The following is a 23,709-nucleotide window of genomic DNA, read 5'->3' on the forward strand; positions in this document are numbered from 1 at the left end:
GTTCTGACGCGCCTCTGCGCATGCGCGACCCGAATGCGCTCTGACGTAGGCACGTCGATGCGGTAGTAGCAGCGGCGGACGGCGGAGCTCTAGCTGCGGGCTGGCGGGCTGTGCGGACCGGCGCTACCGACTCGGAACCGACACCCAGCGGGTCACGGAGCGTTTCTGGGGAGGCGTAGGTCGGTTTAAGCAACATGGGGAACGCCGAAAGCGGCTGCGGGGGAGGTAGCGGCGAGGAGGAGGACGTGGAGACGGAGAGCCCGGGCTTCGCGGAAGACAGTCCGGCCTCTGCGGCCACAGGCGGCGGCGGCGGCGGCGGCGGAGGAGGAGGAGGAGGAGGAGGAGGAGGAGGAGGAGGCGGAGGAGGAGGAGGCTCCGGTTCGGGTAGAAGCGGAAGGGGATCGAGTAACGTCCCCGTGTCCGCCAGTGGGCCCCCCAGCCCCGCCGTCCTCCTGGAGCAGGTGAAGCTGCGAGAAGCGGCCGCCCGCGTCAGCGACTCCGGTGCGGCAATCCAGGAGTCCGTCCTGGCCGGGAACGAGAGCGCCCTGGTCCGGTGGCTGGAGGACCGGCTGAACCGGGGAGAGGAGTCCGTCAACATGGAGCAGTTCTGTGAGATGCTGGAGAGCAGGGACGCCCCCCGGGATGAGTGTGAGGAGGTACGGGGACTATTTCTACCTCAGGCCGGCTCATGATGGCCAATTTGTGGGTCCTAAATCCAGTCCAGACCTGCTGTCAGTGACTCTGTTGGCTCACACCTGTTGTCAGGTGAAGAGGTCACGTGTTGATTGTCTACTTTACAATTCATTTTCCTTTGTGTGTGTGTGTGTGTGTGTGTGTGTGTGTGTGTGTGTGTGTGTGGAATGCCACAGCTTTAAAAATCAACAATGTGGGAATACCTGCACTTGAAAAGCCCCAAACATGACCTGCTGTCCACACAAATGACGTATCTGTGACGTCATAACGCGTCAGAAAGGTGTGTCATGTGTGGACAGAGAGGTGCCAGCTGTTAGTCGAGTATTGATTGTGTTCATCACCCCCCCTCAGGCCTTTGGACAGTTCGATGCGGAGGGGGACGGGGTGGTGGATCTGGAGAGCATGCTGATCGCCCTGAAGAATTCTAACGGAGCCAATCTGAAGGGAGAGCTGAGTCATGTGATCAGACAGCTGCAGGCGTGCTCCTTAACTCCAGGTAGGAGAAGCCCCTGATTCTAAGAGTCTAACCCCTGAATGACTGTTTTGTTTTTTTTATTCCCTCCCCGACAGGTTTTGTGGATATTTTCTCCAAGACCAAAGACCGGTTGGGCGCACATGCTTCCAAAATCCTTAAATTCCTTCACAGGAATCGTATTCCCAGCAGCGCCATCCCCCTCCCCATCCTAGAGGGCTACAACAGCATCTGCACCATGAGGTCCAGCGTGGTCCAGGACTTCCTGCAGTTCCTCTTGCAGAAAGAAAAAGGTGAGCAGCAGATAAAAATTTTTTTAAAAAGTGAAATGATCTCCTAATCTGTGTGCTTCCTTCAGATTTAGATATCCAGTATAAAGCAGAGCTGGATCACGACCCAGAGGTGGACAAAGTCAAAGTGGTGACGCAGTGCTACAGCGCCATAGAGGCTTCCTCCAACGGCGCCGACGTTTACAAGATGACAAACGGGGAAACGGTTTCTTTCTGGCAGTCGGACGGCAGCGCGCGTTCTCACTGGATCAGGTGAGAGCATCCCGACGGGCGATCGCCACCGGCGGCGCCGCAGCTGATGGCTCATAATGACTCTCTCCCTCTTATCGGTTCTGTAGGTTGAAGATGAAACCGGATGTGGTTCTGAGGCGTCTCGCCATCGCCGTGGCGTCGAACGACCACAGCTACATGCCTCAGCTGGTGTCGGTCGCCGTGGGAAAGAATCGCCGTTCCCTCCAGGAGATCAGAGATATCCGGATCCCCAGCAATGTGACGGGTTACGTGGCTCTGCTGGAGAATGCCAACATCACACACCCATGTGAGTCATCGGGTGTCTGCGGCGCCCATCGCTGCATTTACTCACAGGCTGGTCTGTTTCATCACAGATAAACAGATAAACTCCTGAGAACATGTTGAGGGAAGTGATAAATAGTTTGCAATTCAAACGGTTAAAGGTGACAAATTCAGATTTAGTTGTTTTTTCCGATGCAGGCAAAACTGGAATTTATTTATATTTATTTTATTTTATATTTATTTTATTTTATTTTATTTTATTTTATTTTATTTTTTTTTTATTATTATTTTATTTTATATAATTTTTAAATTTTATATACTTGATATGACTGAATTGATCCATCTAGTTTTTTGTCTCCTCTACTTGATTTCAATTTCATTCTGTTCCTGAAAGGATTCGTTAGAAATAGAAGAATCCTTTATTTCTAATGAATTATTTTAATCTATAATCAAGTGCGAGTTTGTGGTGTCTTTTTAAACATTTAAAGGAAAACGGTGTAAACTCTGCCTGCGTCCCAGCGGTACGCTAACCGCTAACGGCTAACTTGGTCATCTCCAGACATCCAGATCAACATTAAACGCTGTCTGAGCGATGGCTGCGACACACGGATTCACGGCCTGAAGACGCTGGGCTACCAGATCACCAAGTGTAAAGAAGTGTCCGTTTCGGACGCTTCGGCCATCTGGTACCTGTCTCTCCTCACCTCTCTGGTCACCGCGTCCATGGAGACCAACCCCGCTCTGGCTCAGACTGTCCTGCAGAGCACTCAGTAAGCCCCATGCTGGTGTTTTCATCTGTGGACGTGTGTGAAGTGAACAGAAAGATGAAGGATTCTAATGTTTTCACTTCAGAGTCGTGTTTGGATCCTCTGATTTCTTTTCCTGATGTTTGCCCCTCAGGAAAGCCTTGCGGCACATGCCACCTCTGTCCCTGACGCCGTCGTCTTCAGAGTTCCCCAAGTTCTTCTCCTCCAACATCCTGGAGGAGGTGGATGGATTCCTGCTCAGAATAGCAGAGTAAGAACCCCCCCCCCCCTATCGATAACTTTCCCTTTAGTTTCTAATGGAGAGAGGAAATAAACCTGATCCGTTGTGGATGTTAGATGATTTTTATTTCTTCTCATTCACCAAATTTGGTCCCAGAGTTTCCTGAAAGAAATGTTACTATAAGTGATGAGAGAGATTCTCTCTGTGGGTTAGGGTCTGTATGTCTGGGGTAAATAGAGAATACAGCAGTCCCTCGTTTATCACTGCAGTTACGTCCAACACATAAACCGCTATAGTCAAATTCCGCAAAGTGGAACAAACCTTTATTTTTTACAGTTATTCCAGATGTTTTAAGGCTGTTTAACTCCTCACTACACACTTTTCCTACCAGTGATCCATAAAGCTAAAGCAGACTTCATTATTATGACGGACTTGTGGAGAATTTACGACCCTTTTTACGTCTTGATGTTATTTTCCTCCTTTTCACGTAACAAACTGAAGATTAATTTATTCCGTGGCGACGCCCTACGGTCACGTAACGTCTGTCTTCCTTTAACACGTCCAGAAGCCCAACGTTTTGTTCGATGGTCAGCATCTCCCCCTCTTTTGGGGGAGGTGTCTTTAAGGTGCAGAACGTTTCATCGACATTGTGGGTTTGTTGGGGAGAAAACCGTCAAACAAACAGTCCAGTTAAAAAAAAAAAAACCACGCAAGAAGAATTGTAAACCTCTCTAAGGTGGGGTGGGACATTGTGAAGTTACGGAGCCTGAAACACCTCCAGCGGTTTGCGGTAGAAGCGATCGGTGATCGTGTCGTTTCCCCCTCCCCATCAGCTGCTGCGTGAGTCCCGACGCTGAGCTGACCCTCCTGGCCTTCGCTCTGGCCCGAGGCAGCGTGGCCAAGGTTCTGCAGGCGCTGTCCTGCATCAGCGGCCGTCTGGAGGCCGACTACAAGGCCCGCGCCCTCATCGCCTCCATGGCCTCCGTCAGGCTGCGACTGCTGAACCGCAACGGTAACGAGACGATCCCTCCTCCAGTCTGTTCCACACACAGATGTGTGAAATGACGCCTCTGAGATGTTAAAGCCTGCAGAGCAGCGATGCTCTGTGATAACGGCAGGAAAACGCTTCTCGCCCCCGACAGGGAAGCCTCTCCAGCTGCACCTGCAGGCCTGTGACGTGAAGAGCAAAGAGGAGAAATCAGGACCGGAGAACATGCTGGTGGAGTCGTCCACCGGAGACGGTACCGCCCGCAGGATCACCCCCTCAGATTACGGCTCCGCTCGCCTTTTAAAGCCTAACAATGTCGTTGTCGCCGCTGAAGGTTTCCTCACGGAGAGCGGCAAGAGGAAGGCCAGCGTCATCCTGTCGACGGAGGACCAGAGTAACTTCCAGGTCACTCAGATGAGGATCAAGGTGAGGAGCGTGAACGCCCGTCAGCGATTGGGGGGGGGGTTCATCCGGAACGTGGGGGTCACTCTTCTGGTCGCTGTGGTTTCAGGTGCGGAAAGGCGCCATCGGAGCCAAATGCGGTCTGGTGTTCGCCTACAGGGAGGACGACCCGTTCGACGCCGACAGACACTTCAGGAGGTTCAGGAAGTACGACGCCTGGGACTACGTGGACTACAAAGATTTCGTTCACGACAAGTGAGCTTCCTGTTAGAGATGTCTGGATGTTAAATATGCAAAGGTAGGGAGGGGGGTGTGTGTCTAGTTTTAACGATGCTTCCGTCCGACCTGCAGCTCCAAGACCCCCCCGCAGTCGGAGGACGAGCCGATCGGCTGGTTCGAGGTGGAGAACGACTGGAACGACGTGGAGATCAAGCTGCAGCGCTGTCGGGTCACCAAGGTGCGTCCGGCGTCCGTTTGGAACCGCATGACCCCCCCCCCCCAGACATCTGGAGTCGCTCACCCGTTGTCTCATCTTCCAGTTCCTGATGGTGAAGTTCCTCTGCACCAGGCAGGACTGGGTGGCGGAGCGCCTGGGGGTGCAGTCCCTCAGCTTCAGCGGCTACCTCTGCCCCCGATTGGACCGGCTCTTAGACCTGGACGACCTCGGCGCCGAAGCCGAGGGCGGCGACCAGGACGGCGTGTCCGGGCTGTGTCTGCTGAACAAAACGCTGTTCTTCATCCAGCAGCTGACGCGAGACATGGTGAGGGACATTGGATGGATCTTAATTATTTCACTCCGATTTTGTCGGTTTTACGTGACTTTTCTTGACAAAACGTAGCTTCAAACATGAAGTAAATTTGACTTCTCTCCGTTTTTCTGCAGGACGTCTCTCATTTCAAGCAGAAGTTCCTCCTGGACTTCAGCGGTCTGAGCCTGAACCTCTTCTGGACGTTCTACAGTAAACTCAGGGAGATGTGAGTCGCGGCGGCGTCACGCCTCCTCCTCTGCGTCCGTCGGTGATTGGCCGATCGGTAAACCTTTGTGTTTCCTTCAGCGAGGGAGAGGAGGTGCTGAAGAGCCGGGTTCTGCTCCTCCAGCTGATGCAGAACTGCTTCCCCATGCTGCCCAACCCCCTGGAGCCGCGGGGCCCGGAGAGGAGCGAGGGCGACGCCCCGGCTCCGCCCACGTCCACGTCCGGCGGCGTCAGAGCCGTCACGGATCTCTACGCTCACCTCTGCCACGGTGAGAACCAGAACCAGATGGTTTGATTGGATGTTCCGTCACAGCCGGTCTGAAAGGCTCTCTGTTCCAGTCGTGGACGGTCCTGATGGTGACACGTTGGTGAAGAAGGCTTTGCACAAGGAGGCGGTCCAGGCCATCCTCAGCGGAGCGGCCGTCTTCTTCCCTGATAAACACGTCAGGAGGGACAGACTGTTCACCATGATGGTGAGTTTGTTACCGAAGGTACAAGTGGAGTAAAAACGGGGATTTGATCATGTTCAATTCAATTCACAAAACTTCATTAGCCCCCAGGGGGCAAAAGAAAGCACACAGAGCAGGATCGGTGTAAATGTGTGAACATTAACAATAAACAGAAATAATAAAAATTAAACACCAAAATAAATATAAATACAATGTATATGTTAAACAATAATCCAGAACTTAGTTTCAAACCGAGTAAGTTAGTTCAGGACTTACTGACAAAAACCTCATTAGTTTAGAGCCTAAGTTGTTCAAATTCTAAGAGTTCAGAAACTAATTGGTTTAAAACCTATTTAGTTATTTCAAAACCTAGTTAATTTAAACACCGAGTTAGTTTAAAACCCAGATAACTAGTTTCAAATGTAGTTGGTTCAAAACCTAGTTACTTTAAAAATGATTTAGTTTAAAAACCTAGTAAGTTATTTCAAAACTTGGTTAATTTAAAAACCTAGTTAGTTCAAAAACTAATTAGTTTAAAACTTAGCTTCTAATGCAATTAGTTTCAACTGGTTTTAATTAGTTTCAAATGTAGTTATTTCAAAACCTAGTTAGGTTAGTTAGTTTAAAACCTACTTAAAAAACCTAGTTAGTTCAAAAATTATTTAGTCCAAGAGCTATTTAGTTTAGAGCCTAGTTTGTTTAAAACCTAGTGGGTTAGTTAGTTCAAAAACTAGTTATTTTAAAACCTAGTTAGTTAAATATATATGATATATATATTCCATATATATATGTATATATTATGTATTTATAATGTTTTCCCTTCTCACAGAAAAACATCACAGAGGAGGAGCAGCCAGAGTCCACGAAGGTCACCTTTGAATCGCTCTGCAATTACTTCAGGTCAGCAGGTGGCACTCGTGCACACACACACACACACACACACGTAGTCGTGCACACACACACACACACACACACACACACACACACACACGTAGTCGTGCACACACACACACGCACTCGTGCACACACACACATACTCGTGCACACACACACACACACGTAGTCGTGCACACGCGGCTGCAGGTGGTTGTGGGTAACAGTTTTCTGTGCGCAGCGACCAGGACCCGAGCGGGCTCCTCCTGCTCCCCCCTAAAGGAGCCCCGTCGGACTTCGACGTGGGCCCCGTCCTGTCGGTGATGGAGACGCTGCTGCTGGTGGCGACCAGAGAGGTAAAAGCGTCGCCGGATCAAAAGATCTCGTAACCAAAGCCCCGCCCTGAAGTCACACCTTTCTCTCCGACCGCCGCCCGTCAGTGTGAGCTCCTGATGGGGGATGGGAGGGGCGGAGCCAGCAGGGCGGTGCTGCTGTCCTTGTTCTGGTCTCTGCAAGGCAGCCTGGTCTCCTGGTGCTACCTGCAGCTGAAAGGAGGAGCGTCCTCCGGCGTCGCCGCGGATCTGGCTCGAGACATTCTGCAAAAATGTGAGACGACCCTTCTACTGCTTCCCGTCGTCACGGTTACATTCTTTCTTTTATAAAAGTGGTTTCCTCCTCCCAGACGTGGATCAGTTCCTGGGGAGCATCAAACACACCCTCGGTCGCCTCCTGGAGAGCCACACCGGCGCTGAGATAACCGACAAACTGGGCAGCTCCATCCTGGCCACGGTCTTCAGACAGCTGGTGACCCACTCTTTTATTCTGAGTCTCCTTCCTGCACAGATATTCACGTCCATCGAGCTGCGTGAGGTTTTTTTTTAACCATTTTTTATTGCAGATGATTTTGCTGCTGGAGCTGTGCTCTCTGGATATTCCTCACTGCGTCCTCCTGAACAGCTTCTCCTCTCTGGTGGAGCTGCTCAGAAGCCTCTCCTGTGACACCGGAGACATCTTTTCTAAGGTGCGTCTGACTTCTCAACGCTCCCCACTGATCCTGTGATGAGATGCAGATTGAATATATCTGTAGAGACTTTACGTTCCACATCAGACATGTTGTTTCGTCGTCTTCAGGTGGATCAGGAGAGCTGGCAGCAGCCCCAGCAGCCGGTGGTGCTGAGAACCTGGGACATGGAGTCTCCTCACAACTACGAGAACAGCCGCCACGAGACGACCATCTACGCCTGTCCCGGTGCGACCGCCTTCGAGCTGGAGTTCGACGATCACTGCGAGACGGAGAAGAGGTCAGAGATTTAAAAATATAAGTCAGATGGTTGTTCTTAATCCGGGGTTTCATTTTCCATCTCGCTCTCGACGCGCACAGATACGACTACCTGGAATTCACCGATTCCAGAGGCGGGAAGGTTCGCTACGACATGAAGGTCGGAACAGAAAAGTGGCCGAAGGTACGATCAGCCGACGCCGGATTCAACGCTTCCGTTTCGCGATTTTTAAAAAAAAATTTCATACTTGCGCCGATTCTCTTTCAGAAAGTGACGTTCGACGCCGGGCCCCAGCTGCAGTTCCTCTTCCACTCCGACAGCAGCAACAACGAATGGGGTTACAAGTTCACCGTGACGGCGCTGGGACTCCCCGATATCACCATTTCCTGGATGTCGGACGTGCAGCTGCTGGTGGCTCGCCTCATGGGGCGCCTCGCTTCCAGAACACTTTCCCTCAAATCGCCTCACGGTATTTACAACCTTTATAATTTGAGCCGTACATACACGGATATTCGCTCCATATACAGGCAAACCTCGGTTTACGACCACAATTTGTTGCTGAAGGCTGCTCGAATAGCGATTTGTTCTCATTCCAAATACATTTTTCCCATTAAAAATAATGTATCAAAGAAATGTAAAAGAAAGAAGCAAACAGGAGAAAGAAAGAAAAAACACATGGATGCTATCAGGTTAGCCTAAGGTACGAGTTACCGTCGTCTTTTGGACAGAAGTTTACGGTACCGTAACTCGTACCAGAGGCAACGGAACGCAAATTAAGTGAACGATTATTATTATAATTATTAAAAAGTATTTTTTATTATTATTAATTTTATTAATTTAATTATTATTATTATTTATTATTATTAATAATAATATTTTTATTTATTATTTATTATTATTATACAGTAAACTAAAATAAAAAGTACATTACAATTAAAGCATAATAACAATAAAGATTAGTTTTATACCTTTGTGGCGGTGAGCAGTTGGCGTACGTGAACGTTGGAGAGGGAGAGGAGGAGGATGGATGTCACTGCGTCCAAATTTTGTTCGACTTCCAAGACAAAAAAAATTCCGAATTTTTTTAGTCAAATTCCGATTTGTTCGATGTCCAAAGTGTTCTAAAACCAAGGTTTGCTTGTATTTGATTTGTTGATCTATTCCTGTCTCCTCCAGACACACGCAACGTTAAAGAGCTTCCACCGGTGAAGGTGTCCCACGTCAGGTCTTCTCCTTTATGGAAACCAATTCTCCGACACGGGTTGTGCGAAACGGCGAAGCCGACGAAAACGCCGTCAGACCCGGTGAATAAAAGTCACTCCCAGCTTCGCTTAAATCCATTCTTTATGAAGTGGTTGTGACTTTTTTTTAATTTTATCGTACGGCAGACAAATTTGTGGACTCTGGACGAGTTGTGGGGCTTCCTGGAGGACTTCGCCCGTTGGAACCCGTCCCAGGAGCCCACAGACGCCCGGACGGAGCTGATGAGGACCCTCATGCTGTCCTGCAGGAAACACATCACCCGGCACGAGTTCGCCACCGGCTGGAGGACGGACCAGGCTGTCAACGCCATCTGGGCCGCCATGATCTACCACACGCCGGCGCTGAGCCTCGCCCTGAGGACTCACGGTACGTCCCTGGGGGGTGGGGGTGGGGCGATCGCAGCGGTTCGATTGTGGTTCATTCTCACGTGTTTGTTGGTCTGCAGTCCATCAGGACGGCTGCTCCAGCCTGAGTGACGACTTCCTCCAGGCATATTCGATGGCGGACGGCATCAGAATGTGGATGGTGAGTTTCTGTCACGTTTACGAATCGCCGTGTCGCTGACCTTTGACCGCGATGTGTTTTTTTTTTTTTTTCTCCGTCCAGCTGGAGATGAAGCAGAGATTCCTGGTGGGTAAATCCAGCGCCCCCGGTGAGAAAGGAGAAGCGCCGCACGATAAGGTTACCATGGAGACGCTCGGTGAGGAATCCACGTTTAAATTCCACCTTCTTTATTTATAATATTTTCCATTTGGCTGACTTGTGTTGCTCTCTGCCCCCCCCCCCCCCCAGCCGACGTGTGCATCGAGAAGAGCCTCCTGCTCTTCAGGTTCAACCCGTGCGGCGCGTCCGATCAGGACGGCGACTCCTCCAGACCAGCAGGGGGCAGTGGCACGCCGCTCCTCCGCACCAGCTCCATCTCGGAAGACGACTTCCAGCCCAGCCCCTCCCTCGAACCCCAGGCCGCGGGGGCCGAGAAGCAGGGCCCCCCACCTGACGCCCCATCCCAGTCGTCCTGCGAGCGCAGCGGGAGCCACAAAGGCTCCAGCGAGAGCCTCTCCGCCCCGCCGGGCGACCCCGTCTCGCCCTCAAACGCACCCCGGAGAGCCCCGTTCAGCCGGGGGCGCCTGCGCCTCCTCTCCTGTCGGTCCATAGAGGAACCCCGGATGAGCCCCAACGTCAGGGAGGGCTACCCCATCCTGAAACACATCCTGAACTTCATCAGGGACCAGTCTCTCACCACAGCTAGGTGACCCCCCCCTGCTCCAAGTTCCTCCATCTTTGTCTGTCATGTCTGTAATGGTGTCTAACCCCCCCCCCCCCGTCCTGCTCCTGCAGCATCCTGCAGACGCTGTCCTTGAGCAAAGCGCAGGCGGTGAGCGTCTGCAGCGTCCTGGAGACGGTGCAGCGGTGCCTGCAGTCCCTGGGGAGGCCTCACCTGTTCCAGGCCCCCTGCATCCTGTTCCTGCAGGAGCTGCTGGCGTGTCAGAAGGACTTCACCGGGTACGGCCCGCGCCCAACCAGGAAGCACAGGCGGACCTCGGTTTACGACCTCGGTTTACGACCTCGGTTTACGACCTCGGTTTACGACCTCGGTTTACGACCTCGGTTTACGACCTCGGTTTACGACCTCGGTTTTCTTCATGTCATTCATCAAACTGTATATTCATGAAACGCGTCAGAGAAAGAAGCAAACAGGAGAAAATACATGAATAAATACTCTAACCAGTCGGTAAAGTGACGCTGAAGAACTCCCCCCCCCCCCCCCCCCAGGTATTTCTCCCAGCTGTCAGACAGCGGCCAGAAGCTGGGGGAGGAGGTGCGGCGCTCCTACCATCAGCTGGTGCTGATGCTGGTGGAGGCGGTGCAGGGATTCGGTAGCCTCAACGAGAAGTGAGCTCTCACACACTCGCCACGAACACACACGTGTGTGTGTGTGTGTGTAACGTGTGTAATCTGACCCCCCCCCCCCCAATCTGCTCCTCAGAGCCCTCCTCCCCGCCTTGTCCTGCGTTCAGACCTGTTTGCTGCATCTCCTGGACATGAGCTGGGAATTTCTGGACCTCCCTCTCTTCACCAACATCAAACTTCCCGACCTGCTGCTCGCCATGGCCCAAGAGAACATCAGCGTCCACGACATCGCCATCAGGTAGCAGCGAGACGAGGCAAAGCATGGTGGGAATGATCCCTGATGTATGCGTGACATCACGTTTGAATTCACCTGCAGTCAGTGGACGGAGGAGGACGAGATCGCAGACTACAAGAAGAACCAGGAGTGGATGGACGAGTGTATGGACGGGATGTTCGAGAAGTGGTACGACAAGATCGACGAAGAGGAGTCGGCGGAGGACCGGAGAAAGGTGCGGCACGCCAAGCGATCACCAGCGACGCTCGGAGAATCATTTCTAGCCGTGACTTAATCTGAAATGAAAAACGAAGAGCACAGTTTTCACGTCCCCCCCCCCCCCAGATGCACATGTTCATCGCTCGGTACTGCGACCTCCTCAACGTGGTGATCTCGTGCGACGGCTGTGAGAGGATGGCGCCGTGGCACCGCTACCGCTGCCTCCAGTGCATGGACATGGATCTCTGCAAGACCTGCTTCCTCAGTGAGATCCTGCACGCCTTCACCGCCGCGTTCACACGGGAACAGCGTCCCGTGGGCTCCACAGAAGGTGTGTGTGTGCGTTTTTGTCCAGGTGGGGCCAAACCCGAGGGCCACGAGGACGACCACGAGATGGTGAACATGGAGTACGCCTGCGACCACTGCCAGGGGCTGATCGTCGGCAGCCGCATCAACTGCAACGTGTGCGAGGACTTCGACCTTTGCTTCGGGTGTTACCACGCAAAGAAATACCCCGACAGGTGACGCGCTTTTCACGTTTTGGTGCATTATGGGTAAAAAAAACAAAACAAACGCCAACGAGGAGTCGTAGAAGCGAATCTGTTTTTGAAACGGGCGTGTCCGCAGCCACCTGCCGACGCACCGGATCACCGTCTACCCCATGGTGACCATCCGCATCAGCGACCGGCACCGCCTCATCCAGCCCTACATCCACAACTACTCCTGGCTGCTGTTCGCCGCTCTGGCGCTCTACACGTCCGAGCTGAGCAGCGACAGGCAGACGGAAGGGGAAGTGCTGGACGGCGCCACCTTGAGGCAGGCCTCGGCGCTGCAGACCGGCTGCTCCCAGCTCGTCATCGACTGTTTGCTCAGGAGGCAGACGGGGAAAGGTGAGTCCAATCTAGATTAGATTAGATTAACGTGTGATGGAAGCAGAGGGAAACAGGAAATAAAAATGCTCGTTTTGCAACAAGATGACGCGCTGCGTTCTCTCCATCGCTACCCGTCCTCCTGGCAGGTCTGCGCTCGTCGGCGCTGCTCGCTCTGCTGTCGTCCAGCGAGTCGGTTTCCGAAAGCGAGCTGTGTCCGGTTTCTCCGGAGTCGTCTCAGGAGCTCAGCTCCACCACCGACACCTCCTCCATCCCCGGCAGCACGGCGGCCATCTGCTCCCCGTCCTCCCCTAAGGACAAGGTGAACGACACAGTTGATGTTGTAGATATGATTTTGATTCTTTAAGGACACACTTACTCCTCTGATGTGATATTTTTACTCTCCCTCCACCAGAACAATCCGTCTGGTGAGAAGAAGACGAAGGAGGCGAGCGCTCCTCTTCCCGCTCCATTGGAGGCGTCGTTCCCCCCGAACGCCGGCGAGGGAGAGAAAATGAAACTGGTGGCTCAGGACACGCTGGACTCCTCCAGCCTGAGCCAAACGCCGTCGGTGTCCAGCGAGGACGCCGTCTCCCCCGTGGTCCGATGTGCGTCCCGACAGAACCCAGTGTGTTCTCAGCCTCTCTCATTTTTCTTTGGTGGTTTTAATCTTTTTTTTTTTTTTTTTAAATACATTTCAGCGTCAGAATCCGGTCCCGGAGCAGTCGACTCCCCGTCTGACGTCGTCAAGGAGACGGATGAGAGGCTGCCCCAGGTCCCCCTTCAGGAACACGTGTTCTCCGAATGCTCTAGAGAGAGGATTCTGGGATTGCTGGCGGCCATGCTGCCTCCGGCCAAACCAGTAAGGAAACATTTATCAGGGTCGAGACGACAGGAAGCCCCAGAAATCAGCGTTCACCCTCAACATGACGTAGAAACAGAACCAACGAGGAGTTCTTCTCCACCTTTATGCTAATCTGAGACATTAACTGTAGACTGGCACCGGTATTTCTGACCTCCAGATGACGTTTCTCCCGTTTACCCCTCAGGGCAGCACCTTGTCTCTGCCCAGCCTGAGCTCCATCCTGCCCCACCTCTTCAGGGCAGTTATTTCCAACGTGGGCTCCCTGAACGAGACCTTCCACCTCACGCTGGGGCTGCTGGGACAGCTGCTGCTGCGGATCCCGCCGGCGGAGGCCGACGCCGCCGTCACCGAGGCGCTGTCCGACAAATACGAGCTGCTGCTGCTGCAGGGCGAGCCGCCCGGCGCCGACGCCCGGGGCTGGAAGACCACCCAGCTGCTGTTCAGCCTGGGGGCCGTCTGTCTGGACAGGTCTCCAGAAACCTTTAATTCACCATTTCTGCGCCACGTTCGGTCTGATTGTTAACGTGAATCCTCCCCCGTCCTGCAGCCGCATCGGTCTGGATTGGGCGTGCACGGTGGCGGACATCCTCCACAGCCTCAACGCCAGTCCTGATTGGAGCAGAGTCATCGCCGCCTTCACCGACCACTGCGTGCAGCAGCTGCCACAGACGCTCAGACGCACCAACCTGTTCACGCTGCTGGTGCTGGTGGGCTTCCCCGAGGTGAGCGGAACGCCGGGAACCCCCATACGGGATGGTGAACGCCTCCCCCCCCACCCCCAGCTGCAGGTGTGTTTACCCCCCCACCCCATCCCGCGTGTGTGTCAGGTGCTGTGCGTGGGAACCCAGACGGTCTTCATCGACAACGCCAACGAGCAGCACAGCATGATCCTCCTGAAACACTTCACCGAGAAGAACCACGCCGCCGTGGTGGACGTCAAGACGCGCAAGAGGAAGACAGGTGGGTGGGGGTTGGAAGGCTGCTCCGTTTGGGGGGGGGGGTTAGTCTGTAAATGTCTTCTATGATGATGAAAGATCACCTGAAGTCATCGTCCTGCCGCTCCGCTCTCCTTCGCTCCAGTGAAGGACTACCAGCTCATCCAGGCTCAGGATTCCACCGCAGCTGCCCCCCCGGGGCAGTTGGAGGGCCGCGGCTGCACCGACACCCTCCTCAGTCGCTACTTGAGCAACTTCACCTCCATCATCAGCCACCTGCTCCAGAGCAGCCAGGACGCCGGCTCCCATGATGCCGTGGAGGCGTCCTGGGTTCTGTCCTTAGCCCTCAAAGGCCTCTACAACACGCTGAAGGTAGACGCCAGTCGTTGTTCATCAGTTCAAATTCAATTCAAAAAACTTTATTAGTACCCAAGAGGCTGTTGGAAGCACATAAAGCAGGATAGGTGTAAAACATAAAGGTAAACTGTAAAGATAACCAATAATTAAATCATAAATAAATAATAACAAATATAAATACAATGTTTATGTTAAATAATAATTCAAAACCTAGTTAGTTGTTCAAAACCTAATGGGTTACTCATTTATTTAGTTCAGAAACTAGTTTAAAACCTCATTTAAAAACCTAGTTGGTTTTAAACTAACTTGTTTTTGAACTAACTGGGTTTTTAAACTAACTATGAATTATGAATTAACCCACTAAGTTTTGAACTAACCAGTTTCTGAACGAACTAATCCATTAGGTTTTGAGTAATTTAGGTTCTACACTAACTAGGTTTAGTACTACTGTAACTAGGTTTTTGAACTATGTTTTAAACTAACTAGTTTTGAACTATATAGATTTTTAAATTAACTAGATTTGTAATAAATAAACTAGGTTTTAAACTAACTAGTTTTTGAACTAAGTTAGTTATTACAAATGTAGTTAATTTAAAAACTTAGTTAATTTAAAACTGGTTAGTTTAAAAAATACATTGTAGTTCAAAAACCTAGTTACAGTAGTACTAAACATAGTTTGGAACCTACCGAAATTTGTTCAAAACCTAATGGGTTGGTTATTTAGTTAGTCAGTTAGTTCAGAAACTAGTTCGTTTAAAACCTAGTTAATTTAAAAACCTAGTTAGTACGAAACCTAGTTAGTATGAAACCTAGTTAGTTTAGAACCTAATTTGTTCAAAAACTGTTTAGTTCAAAACTTAGTGGGTTAATTCATAACTTAGTTGAAAATCCCAGTTAGTTCAGAAACGAGTTAGTTTAAAACCTAGTTAGTTCATATGGATTTATTTTGAATTGATTAACGGTGACCTTTGACCTCCCTCCAGAAACACGGCGTGGCGTCCGCCCAGGACGACATCCGGCGCTCGGGTCTGACGCAGCTGCTGGTGAGGAAGTGCAGCAAAGGGACCGGCTTCAGCAAGCTGTGGCTGCTGCGGGACCTGGAGATCCTGTCCATCATGCTCTACTCCTCCAAGAGGGAGATCCACTCCATGGCCCAGGACCCCGAGCGGGAGCAGCGGGGGCCCGACAAGGAGCCCGACTCCGACCACTCCAGCAGCGGCGCCGACGACAACGACGTCAACAAGGCCGACCCGCTGGACGGCCTGGACGAGGAGACCAAGATCTGCTTCCAGGTGAGGAGGGAGACGGTTTGTGACGCGGCGACGCGGCGACGATTTGACGTCCTGTTTTGGTGCAGATTACCCACGATGCCTTAAACGCGCCGCTGCCCATCCTGAGAGCCATGTACGAGCTGCAGATGAAGAGGACCGACTCGTTCTTCGTGGAGGTGCAGAAGAGGTCGGTATCAAGTTTCTTCTTCTTCCTTTTTCACGATCCAACACCCCCCCTCTCCCCCCCCGTCTGTGTTCAGATTCGATGGGGAGGAGATCAAAACGGACGAGGCCATTCGGACGCTGGCTCAGAAGTGGCAGCCGGCGAGGCGGCCGCGCTCGGAGGAGAGGAGCACCAAGGCGGTGGACACCGACATGATCGTGGTGTCGTGTGTGGTGAGTGTGAGGCGTCCAACGAAACGTGTTTCTTTAACACGCGGAGGAGCGCACCACGGATGCTGTCAGCCAATAGCGTTGCACGTACGGAATCATGTGACGTCGGGACGTGGAACGTTAACAACATCACAGCTTCACGGTGGAATCTGACCGTCCTGCTGACACGAGTGAAACCCAGAGTTCTTCTGTAGGTGGACGAGTGATTGATGTTTGATGACACGACCAGGCTTTTATAACAACTTCATTTTTTTTAAAATGGTGTGAATTTGTGAGTGGCGTGGGAGGCGGATCTGTGTGTTCTCTGCCGAGCGGCGCTGACAGACGCCGTCGACGCGTTTGTTTGGTTTATATTTATGGGATCACAGATTGGGATCACGGATTGAACGCTGTGTTTCCCCCCCCCCCTCCCTCAGTCCAAACCGGGTCACTGTGAAAAGGCCACAGAGGAGATCAACGTGGCGGCGCAGAAGCTCATCACCAGCTCGGAGAGCGACCTGCAGCTCAGCTACGCCAAGCAGCGGCGCACCAAGAGCTCGGCGCTGCTGCACAAGGAGCTGGACGTGCGCAGCAACCGGGCCGTGCGCCAGTACCTGGTGAAGGTCAACCAGGCCATCGCCACGCTGTACGCACGCCACGTGTTGGCCTCGCTGCTGGCCGACTGGCCCGCCGTGGAGGTGCTCAGCGAGGAGGCGCTGGAGCTGAACGGCGCCTCCCACATGGCCTACATCCTGGATATGCTGATGCAGCTGGAGGAGAAGCCGCTGTGGGAGAAGGTGAGCCGGAGGGGGGGGTGGGGTTAAAGGTGAGGGATGTGTGATGTGACGCGTGTGTTCTGATGATGTCAGATCCTCCAGCGCGTCCTGAAGGGCTGCGGTCGCAGCATGTTGGGCAGCCTGTCGCTCACCGCCTGTCAGTTCATGGAGGAGCCGGGGATGGCCGTCCTGGTGCGCGAGTCCAAGCACCCCTACGACAACAACACCAACTTTGAGGTGGGGGGGAACTTTGTTTATTGCCATCACTTAAATCACACGTGTGTCAGACTCGAGGCCCCCGGGGGCCCGAATGTGGCCCACGAGGGCATTAAAGGTCAGAGTGTCTGAAAGCAAAGAGGTCAAAAGTGTGCTTTGAGCAAAACTACATTTCCCATAATGCAGTAGTTCAGCCCATTTTAATCCTGACAAAAACGCTGTGAACAAAGTTAACGTCCTAACTTGTGTCTGATGTTATTTTTCTTTATTGATTGATAGTTTGATCCTTGATTGATGGGCTTCTGTGGGTTTAATAACCTGACTGATTAAAAGGATTAATGTTAGAACAGAGAAACAAACAAACATGTTTGTAACTAGAATAAATAATAAATGCAGTTGTTTAACATTTAGGAGTATTTACATTTATATTACATTGAGTTACATTTAGTTACATTTATTAGTTACATCTGGACTCACACAAACTTCATCGTCCTCTGATTCTCTATCCTCGGTCCCGTAACCGGATCAGTCGTCATGACGATAAATTCCATGATATGAAACCTGATTTCCACTGATGAGCTCGTCTTTTAATGGAAAACATCATTGAAGTCAACGTCAGCCGGTGATTCAAGCTGAGATACGACGTGTTGGCTTCACTTTCATGAAAACCTTTCCTCGGGTTCCGACCCGGTTTTGCGTTCCGCGCGTCTCGTCTTTCAGGACAAGGTCCACATCCCGGGCGCCATCTACCTGTCGGTGAAGTTCGACTCGCGCTGCTACACGGAGGAAGGCTGCGACGAGCTCATCATGTCCAGCAGCAGCGACTTCCTGCAGGACATCCACAAGTTCACCGGGTCGCCCCAGAAGTGGAACGACTTCGAAATCCCTGGTGAGGAAGACGTTCATCTGTGTGTGTGTGTGTGTGTGTGTGTGTGTGTGTGTGTGTGTGTGTGTGTGTGTGTGTGTGTGTGTGTGTCGGTCACTGACATTTAGAGAGTGTGTGTGTGTTTCCATCAGGGGATACTCTGTACTACAGGTTCATGTCAGACATGAGCAACACAGAGTGGGGCTACAAGTTCAGCGTGACCGGAGGTCACAGAGGACGCTTCCAGACCGGTACGTCACGTCAGAACCGCCCCGCCAGCGTCCATCACGCGTCACGAACGTCTTAAATGTCGTCTTTTCCCGGAATAGGGTTCGAGATCCTGAAGCAGATGCTCGCCGACGACCAGGTGCTCGCTCACCTGCCGCTGTCCGACATCTGGGAGTGGCAGGTGGGCGTGGCCTGTCGCCAAACGGGGAGCCAGCGGCTCAAAGCCGTCCACCTGCTGCTCCGCCTCCTGCAGTGTCCGTCGCAGATGTAAGAGCCCCGCCCCTCCCTCGCCCCGGCGCCGTTGGCGTCTCACCTGACTGTCCACCTGTTTGTGCTCCAGATCCTGTCAGCTGACCTTGCTGCGACCTCTGTGGCAGCTCTTCACCTCGATGGAGGTCAGCGCGAGTCAGGACCCCACCAGCATCACCGTGCTGCTGCCTCTGCACAGAGCCCTCACCGAACTGTTCTTCATCGCGGAGGCCCGCGCCATGGTAACACACACACACACACACACGCATGCGCGTGTAGCTGGAGGTGTGCGTTCTGTGTTTGTTTTGGCGTTGTTGACTCTGAAGGTTAAACTTAAAGCTCACATCCGACGCGTTCGGATTCTGTTTTCCTCAACACTGCTTCCTGTTTCCTGCTTCAGCAACAGAAACGGTTTGAATTTGAATGAAAACCATGAGTAGAAAATGAAGCAAATGAATATTTCATTCGTCACCTCCTGTCTGTTCTGTCTCTGTGTGATGACTGTTCTCCTATGTGTCAAAGCGCTTGAAGGAAGAGGGGATTGCGTTCCGTTTGGCGGTGTGTGTGTGTGTGTGTGTGTGTGTGTGTGTGTGTTTCTCTGTGTTCCTGCCGTCATGAATTATTAACTAATAGAACTTTTGAGGATTCTGGGTAGGAACGCCATCAGCCAAGAGTTTCCCATCGGTAACTTTCAGTGGATTCAGACGAGCTCGTCGCGCTGGGCGGATTTCGCTCTCCTCCCGTGTTGAAGGGGGAGCTGCAGTTCCCGCTGTGAACACCGGGAGGCAGCAGAGCGCCCTCGCTTCCAGCTCCTCATCCTCAGCTTGAAGGAGCGTGAGATGACGAGTGGCGCTCATTCAAAGCGTTCCGGGCGTCGACTCCCTCTCCTCCAGATTAAAAGGGTGACGGTGGGTGGGTCACATGACCCTCGCTGCTTCATGGCCATATTAGGTCCGATCTGGACCCGGATTATTCCCAGAGGTTTACTGGGAATAAATTCCAGCATCAGCCCCACTTCTGGTTTCAGCGAACTCTTCAACCCACAAAAGAAAGTTATATTTAGGAAACAACGGGGGTATGTCACGCACTCCCGCCGATACAAATGGTCTCAGGATGTCCCCCCCCCTGCATAAACAGTCAGACGGGACCCTGGACTGTGTCTCCTGCGTGTTTTTTTTTTTTTTAAAAACTCCACTTGGCCCGGTCTCAGCCCATTTAGCGGCGGCGGCGGCGTCTTATCTCTAACGCCCGCTTCAGCGGAAGCACTCTGTTTAAATATGAACTCCCAGCATTCCACAGTGTCATCTTGATGCTGAGATGAAGCGCTGTTGCTGTGTCTTCCAGGCGCAGGGCGACCTGCAGGACTACCTGCTGGCCATGACCACCGATCAGCAGCTCCTCAACAACACAGCCATGGTAAGAAACTATTATTATTATTATTTTTGCATATTGATCCCTGATAATTCCTTTGTTAATGTCACGCCGCGCCGTGTTTTCATTGGTTGAAATGTCGCGTCTTGAAGACGCCGTCCTCCAGCGTCCTGACATTCTGCGGCGCTCTTTCTGTAAGCACACAATCCCCCTGATTGAAAGGTCTCCAGCCCCCACGAGTCAGCCGGCGGCGAGAGTCTCTTTAGCTCGTGAGTCACCGCTGGCCCCCCCATCCCTGATTGTTGTATATATGTGTGGGCCTCACTCAGGACTAATGTATTTAGTAATTACATCCATTAGCATTTGTGGGATGGCGAGGCATGGCGTTCTGTTCGGTGCCCCCCCCCTTTAACACGGCAGAGGAGCCCGTGGGCAGCCGAGAGGCGCCGAGAGACGTGGGCTCCAGCAAAACACGGTGGGCGGTTCTGCTGAGCGGTTACCTAACGCCTGAAAAACAAAAACCACCGGTCGCCCGGCATCCCGTCGGTTTGAAGTTCCATCCGAACCAGGAGCGACTCAACGGAACTGGAAAAGGGTTGAGTCCGTCATAAGTCAAGTCATAAGTCAAGTCATAAGTCAAGTCATAAGTCAAGTCCGTCATAAATTCAAGCAGCACCTTTTGCTGTTTAAACCTCTGGTTATTTCATTTTTTTAAAAGGAATTCCCACCTTTTTGTCGCGCTTGGCGGCGAGAAAAAGGCGTTTGTTTTGTGTTCCACTTCCAAATTTTGTTCGACATCTGAGACAAAAAAAAAAAATCAGATTTTTTTTTGGGTCGAATTCCGATTTGTTCGATGTCTAAAGCGTTCGAAAACCAAGGTTAGCTTGTAGTTACATTTACTTGACATGACATTGACTTACATTCATTAGTTACATCCGGCCGTTTGAGGACAGCCGTGATGCCGATGTGACCTTCGATGAAAATGAGTTTGACCCCCCTGATTTAAGAAGATGTGTGTCGGGGGCATCAATTGTTTTATGATACTAAATGTTAGTATTTTATTTAGTTCCAGTCTCCAGACCCGCCCCGTCTCCCTCTGTTAAAAACTCTTTTTTTTGTTGCGTAGGCTCTGAAGAACATCGCCGCCATCAGCCTGGCCATCAATTACCCCAATAAATCCACCCAGCTGCTCCACATGTCCCCCTGACGGATGCTAAGGGGGGGGGAGGCATCCTGACTCAGCTGGTTCTCTCTGAACAAGGAAGAGCAGAGATGACGGGAGGGGGGGGTCCTCCAAGAGCACTTTCCACTCTTCCCATTACCCTTCTTGCCTTAGGGGGGGGTCCAGTCAGCGTGTGCATCACCACGGCGGGATCTTGATTTGTTTTGTTGTTTTAAACCATCGTTGGGTTTTTACTTGAAGTTGCCTTTTAAAGGACACAAAATGTGCCAAAATCACAATTCATGTCAAACGGGGAAGCATCTTTTTCTGCCTTTCTTCTTCTTCTCCTTCTTAAACCGCAGCCGCTCTGGGTTACGTCGTTGATTTGAAGGGGGGGGGGGGGGGGGAATCAGGTCACCTTGGCAACGTATATTTCTCAGCGGACATGTAGAGCATCCTAAAAATACAGTCCAGGACGGCGGAGTCTCATTAGTCACCGGAGGGAGAAGGCACTGACCTACTCGCCCCCCCACCCCCACCCCCCACTCACACACACCTCCGTTCCTCCCCCAGCTATTTATTTCATCACTTTCAGACTGTAAAGGATCCGTATATCATCATTAACGTCCGTCTGATCTGCTTCATGCATGCTTGACCCCCGGTTCAGGTCCGATGACGGTATGATCACCTCTACGTCGTATTTTCACTCCATTAATGGTAATAAATCAAAATGATGTCAATAAAAATGGGGGGTGGGGGGTGGGGGAGCGTGAAGGTGACATCATCAACGCAAGAAAGTCGGGATTACTCAAGTCTGAATTACCTCATTGCTTAGAATGAACCTGACGCTTCCTCACTTGTTGAATGTGACGATCCAATCGCATCACACACACACACACCCCCCCCATCTGTATCCACGTAGCCACGCCCACAGAGACCACACAGAGCACTTTCACCTTTAAAGAAAAAAAAGAATCTAAATACAGAGAGTAGGTAGATTTAAGTCGTCTCCGACTTTAATTTGGGGTCATGGTGGTTTTTATACCAAAGAATCCATGAAACTTTTCTCAGAGAGCTCCTGGTCGAGTTCCTTTTCTTTTGTGTCTCACATATCAGACGTTCAGTAATAATTTTTTTTTTTCTCTCTTTGACTTAACTTTTGAGGTGGTTTCTTCTGGGACGATAGATTAGCTCTGTGGTTTTGTTTACACAAACGTCGGCTCGGCTTCTGCGACGCCTTCACCTATCTACGATGTGCCTACGGTTAAAAGTGAAGCAATCATAATTTAACTGGTGTTAGCCAAATAGTTGTTAGTTCTATTTTAAATGAGAAGTTTATCGTTTGATTGGAAGTTTTTTGGGGGTTTTTTTTTGTAACTTTTTACTTTTAATGTTGTTTTTTTTTTTGCAGGAAGGCTGACTAATTTGAATGTACATATGTGTGAATATTGATTGCACAGTGGAAAGCCTTTGATATCAACCCCTTACAAATGGAAAACCTCATCGGGCACTTAATAATGGACATTTTGATTCTGATTTTGTAAGCATGGCACATTTACGATTAAAAGGAAATATTGCTTGGGTTGAAATGTGATCTGTTTTTAATAAAAAGTTAATATGATTGCAAATTCTGCTCCTTTTTTTTTTTAGTTTAGGCTCGACAGAGAATTTCTGTGCAGCGAACAAAACGACATTGATCATTTAGTTGGCATTGATCATCGCCTCTTTGCCCACCCCCACCACCCTCCCCCCTTGATGGGAATGATGATCACAAGGGTAATAATGGCATTAAATACAGGAAATATTCCAAAAGGCGTCGGCTTGTTTTCATTCCCCACAATGTAAAGATTATTAAAGAAAAGTTTCCCAAATTTATCTTTTCAAAAGTCCGCTTTCAAATCACATCACTTTATAGTGGTGATGATGTCATCAACCTCATATTTCAGCCAATCACATGCTACTTCGTTTACCTACTAAGTCATTGTGGGCAAGTTGCTTTCAAAATAAAACGTTTCATCACTTAAATGAAGTCGCGCTACTTTTGTTAAAGGTAAATAAATGCATCACCTCCACTAGTTTCAAGGATCTGGTGGAAAGTTGTTCCTTCTAGATCCAGTGCTGGGTAGTACTGCACAGCGTAATGAAGAGTCTCCACAGGAAATGACCTCTGATTGGCTCGAACTCGGTCCAAGGTACAACGTGTTTGCTAGCGGTCAGCCAGCAGTCATGCTAACAACAACATCTGCTCCCAAACCAGACCTGGAACATAAAATATTTTGCATTGTGTCAAGTTTCTGAAGTGTTTGGGTTCATTGGTGGAACGTTTTTCGACAGCGTTCTGGAGTTCTGAAGCTTTTCATTGGTTCCTCGAGCGCCTCCTTCGACCCCATGTGAACCCGTAACCCAGCTGATGAACCTACCGACTCTCCTCTTTGTCATAATGAGGCCTACTTCCTCTCAGGCTCCGGGGACAGGGTGCCGCTGTGGGCCGTCTCTCACGAGACTCAGGGATAATTGGCTCATTGACACAATCCAGTAGGAATTAGACGTGGGGGAGGGGTTCCTTATAATTAGCAGCTCCGCATGTGTTACTGTTTGACTGCAACAGGACAGCGAGGATTATTGTTTTCCACCCTATTTTACCC

At 51.0% G+C, this 23,709-nt stretch overlaps 1 protein-coding gene across 1 annotated transcript; it reads left to right on the forward strand.

Moving 5' to 3' along the window:
- Positions 1-42: 42 nt before the first annotated feature.
- Positions 43-22,813, forward strand: zzef1 (zinc finger, ZZ-type with EF hand domain 1). Its single transcript, XM_068331603.1, has 54 exons — positions 43-656; positions 1,045-1,189; positions 1,264-1,458; positions 1,524-1,707; positions 1,794-1,993; positions 2,528-2,738; positions 2,869-2,985; positions 3,789-3,967; positions 4,098-4,196; positions 4,278-4,369; positions 4,455-4,600; positions 4,697-4,802; positions 4,885-5,106; positions 5,229-5,320; positions 5,401-5,588; positions 5,659-5,792; positions 6,598-6,668; positions 6,883-6,997; positions 7,082-7,247; positions 7,324-7,445; positions 7,540-7,662; positions 7,773-7,942; positions 8,023-8,104; positions 8,189-8,390; positions 9,098-9,225; positions 9,310-9,550; positions 9,630-9,709; positions 9,791-9,884; positions 9,977-10,433; positions 10,523-10,687; positions 10,958-11,077; positions 11,172-11,333; positions 11,412-11,544; positions 11,655-11,793; positions 11,884-12,049; positions 12,156-12,418; positions 12,547-12,719; positions 12,813-13,005; positions 13,099-13,259; positions 13,447-13,730; positions 13,810-13,984; positions 14,090-14,222; positions 14,343-14,569; positions 15,538-15,846; positions 15,912-16,012; positions 16,086-16,221; positions 16,635-16,994; positions 17,067-17,210; positions 17,910-18,078; positions 18,207-18,305; positions 18,384-18,549; positions 18,623-18,773; positions 19,876-19,947; positions 21,029-22,813. The coding sequence occupies exons 1-54, from the start codon at positions 195-197 to the stop codon at positions 21,107-21,109; spliced, it is 9,105 nt and encodes a 3,034-aa protein (XP_068187704.1). The 5' UTR covers positions 43-194; the 3' UTR covers positions 21,110-22,813.
- The last annotated feature ends 896 nt before the right edge of the window (positions 22,814-23,709 follow it).

Source organism: Antennarius striatus, chromosome 13 (assembly GCF_040054535.1).
Source record: "Antennarius striatus isolate MH-2024 chromosome 13, ASM4005453v1, whole genome shotgun sequence".
In the NCBI taxonomy this organism is placed as follows: Eukaryota; Metazoa; Chordata; class Actinopteri; order Lophiiformes; family Antennariidae; genus Antennarius; species Antennarius striatus.

Bases quoted from the DNA above. Each gene is read 5' to 3' on its own strand.
- zzef1 (XM_068331603.1), top strand. From the start codon at position 195: ATGGGGAACGCCGAAAGCGGCTGCGGGGGAGGTAGCGGCGAGGAGGAG. The intron at 6,998-7,081 runs GTAAAAGCGTCG...GCCGCCCGTCAG, and splicing joins TGCTGGTGGCGACCAGAGAG to TGTGAGCTCCTGATGGGGGA. The intron at 19,948-21,028 runs GTAAGAAACTAT...TTTGTTGCGTAG, and splicing joins TCCTCAACAACACAGCCATG to GCTCTGAAGAACATCGCCGC.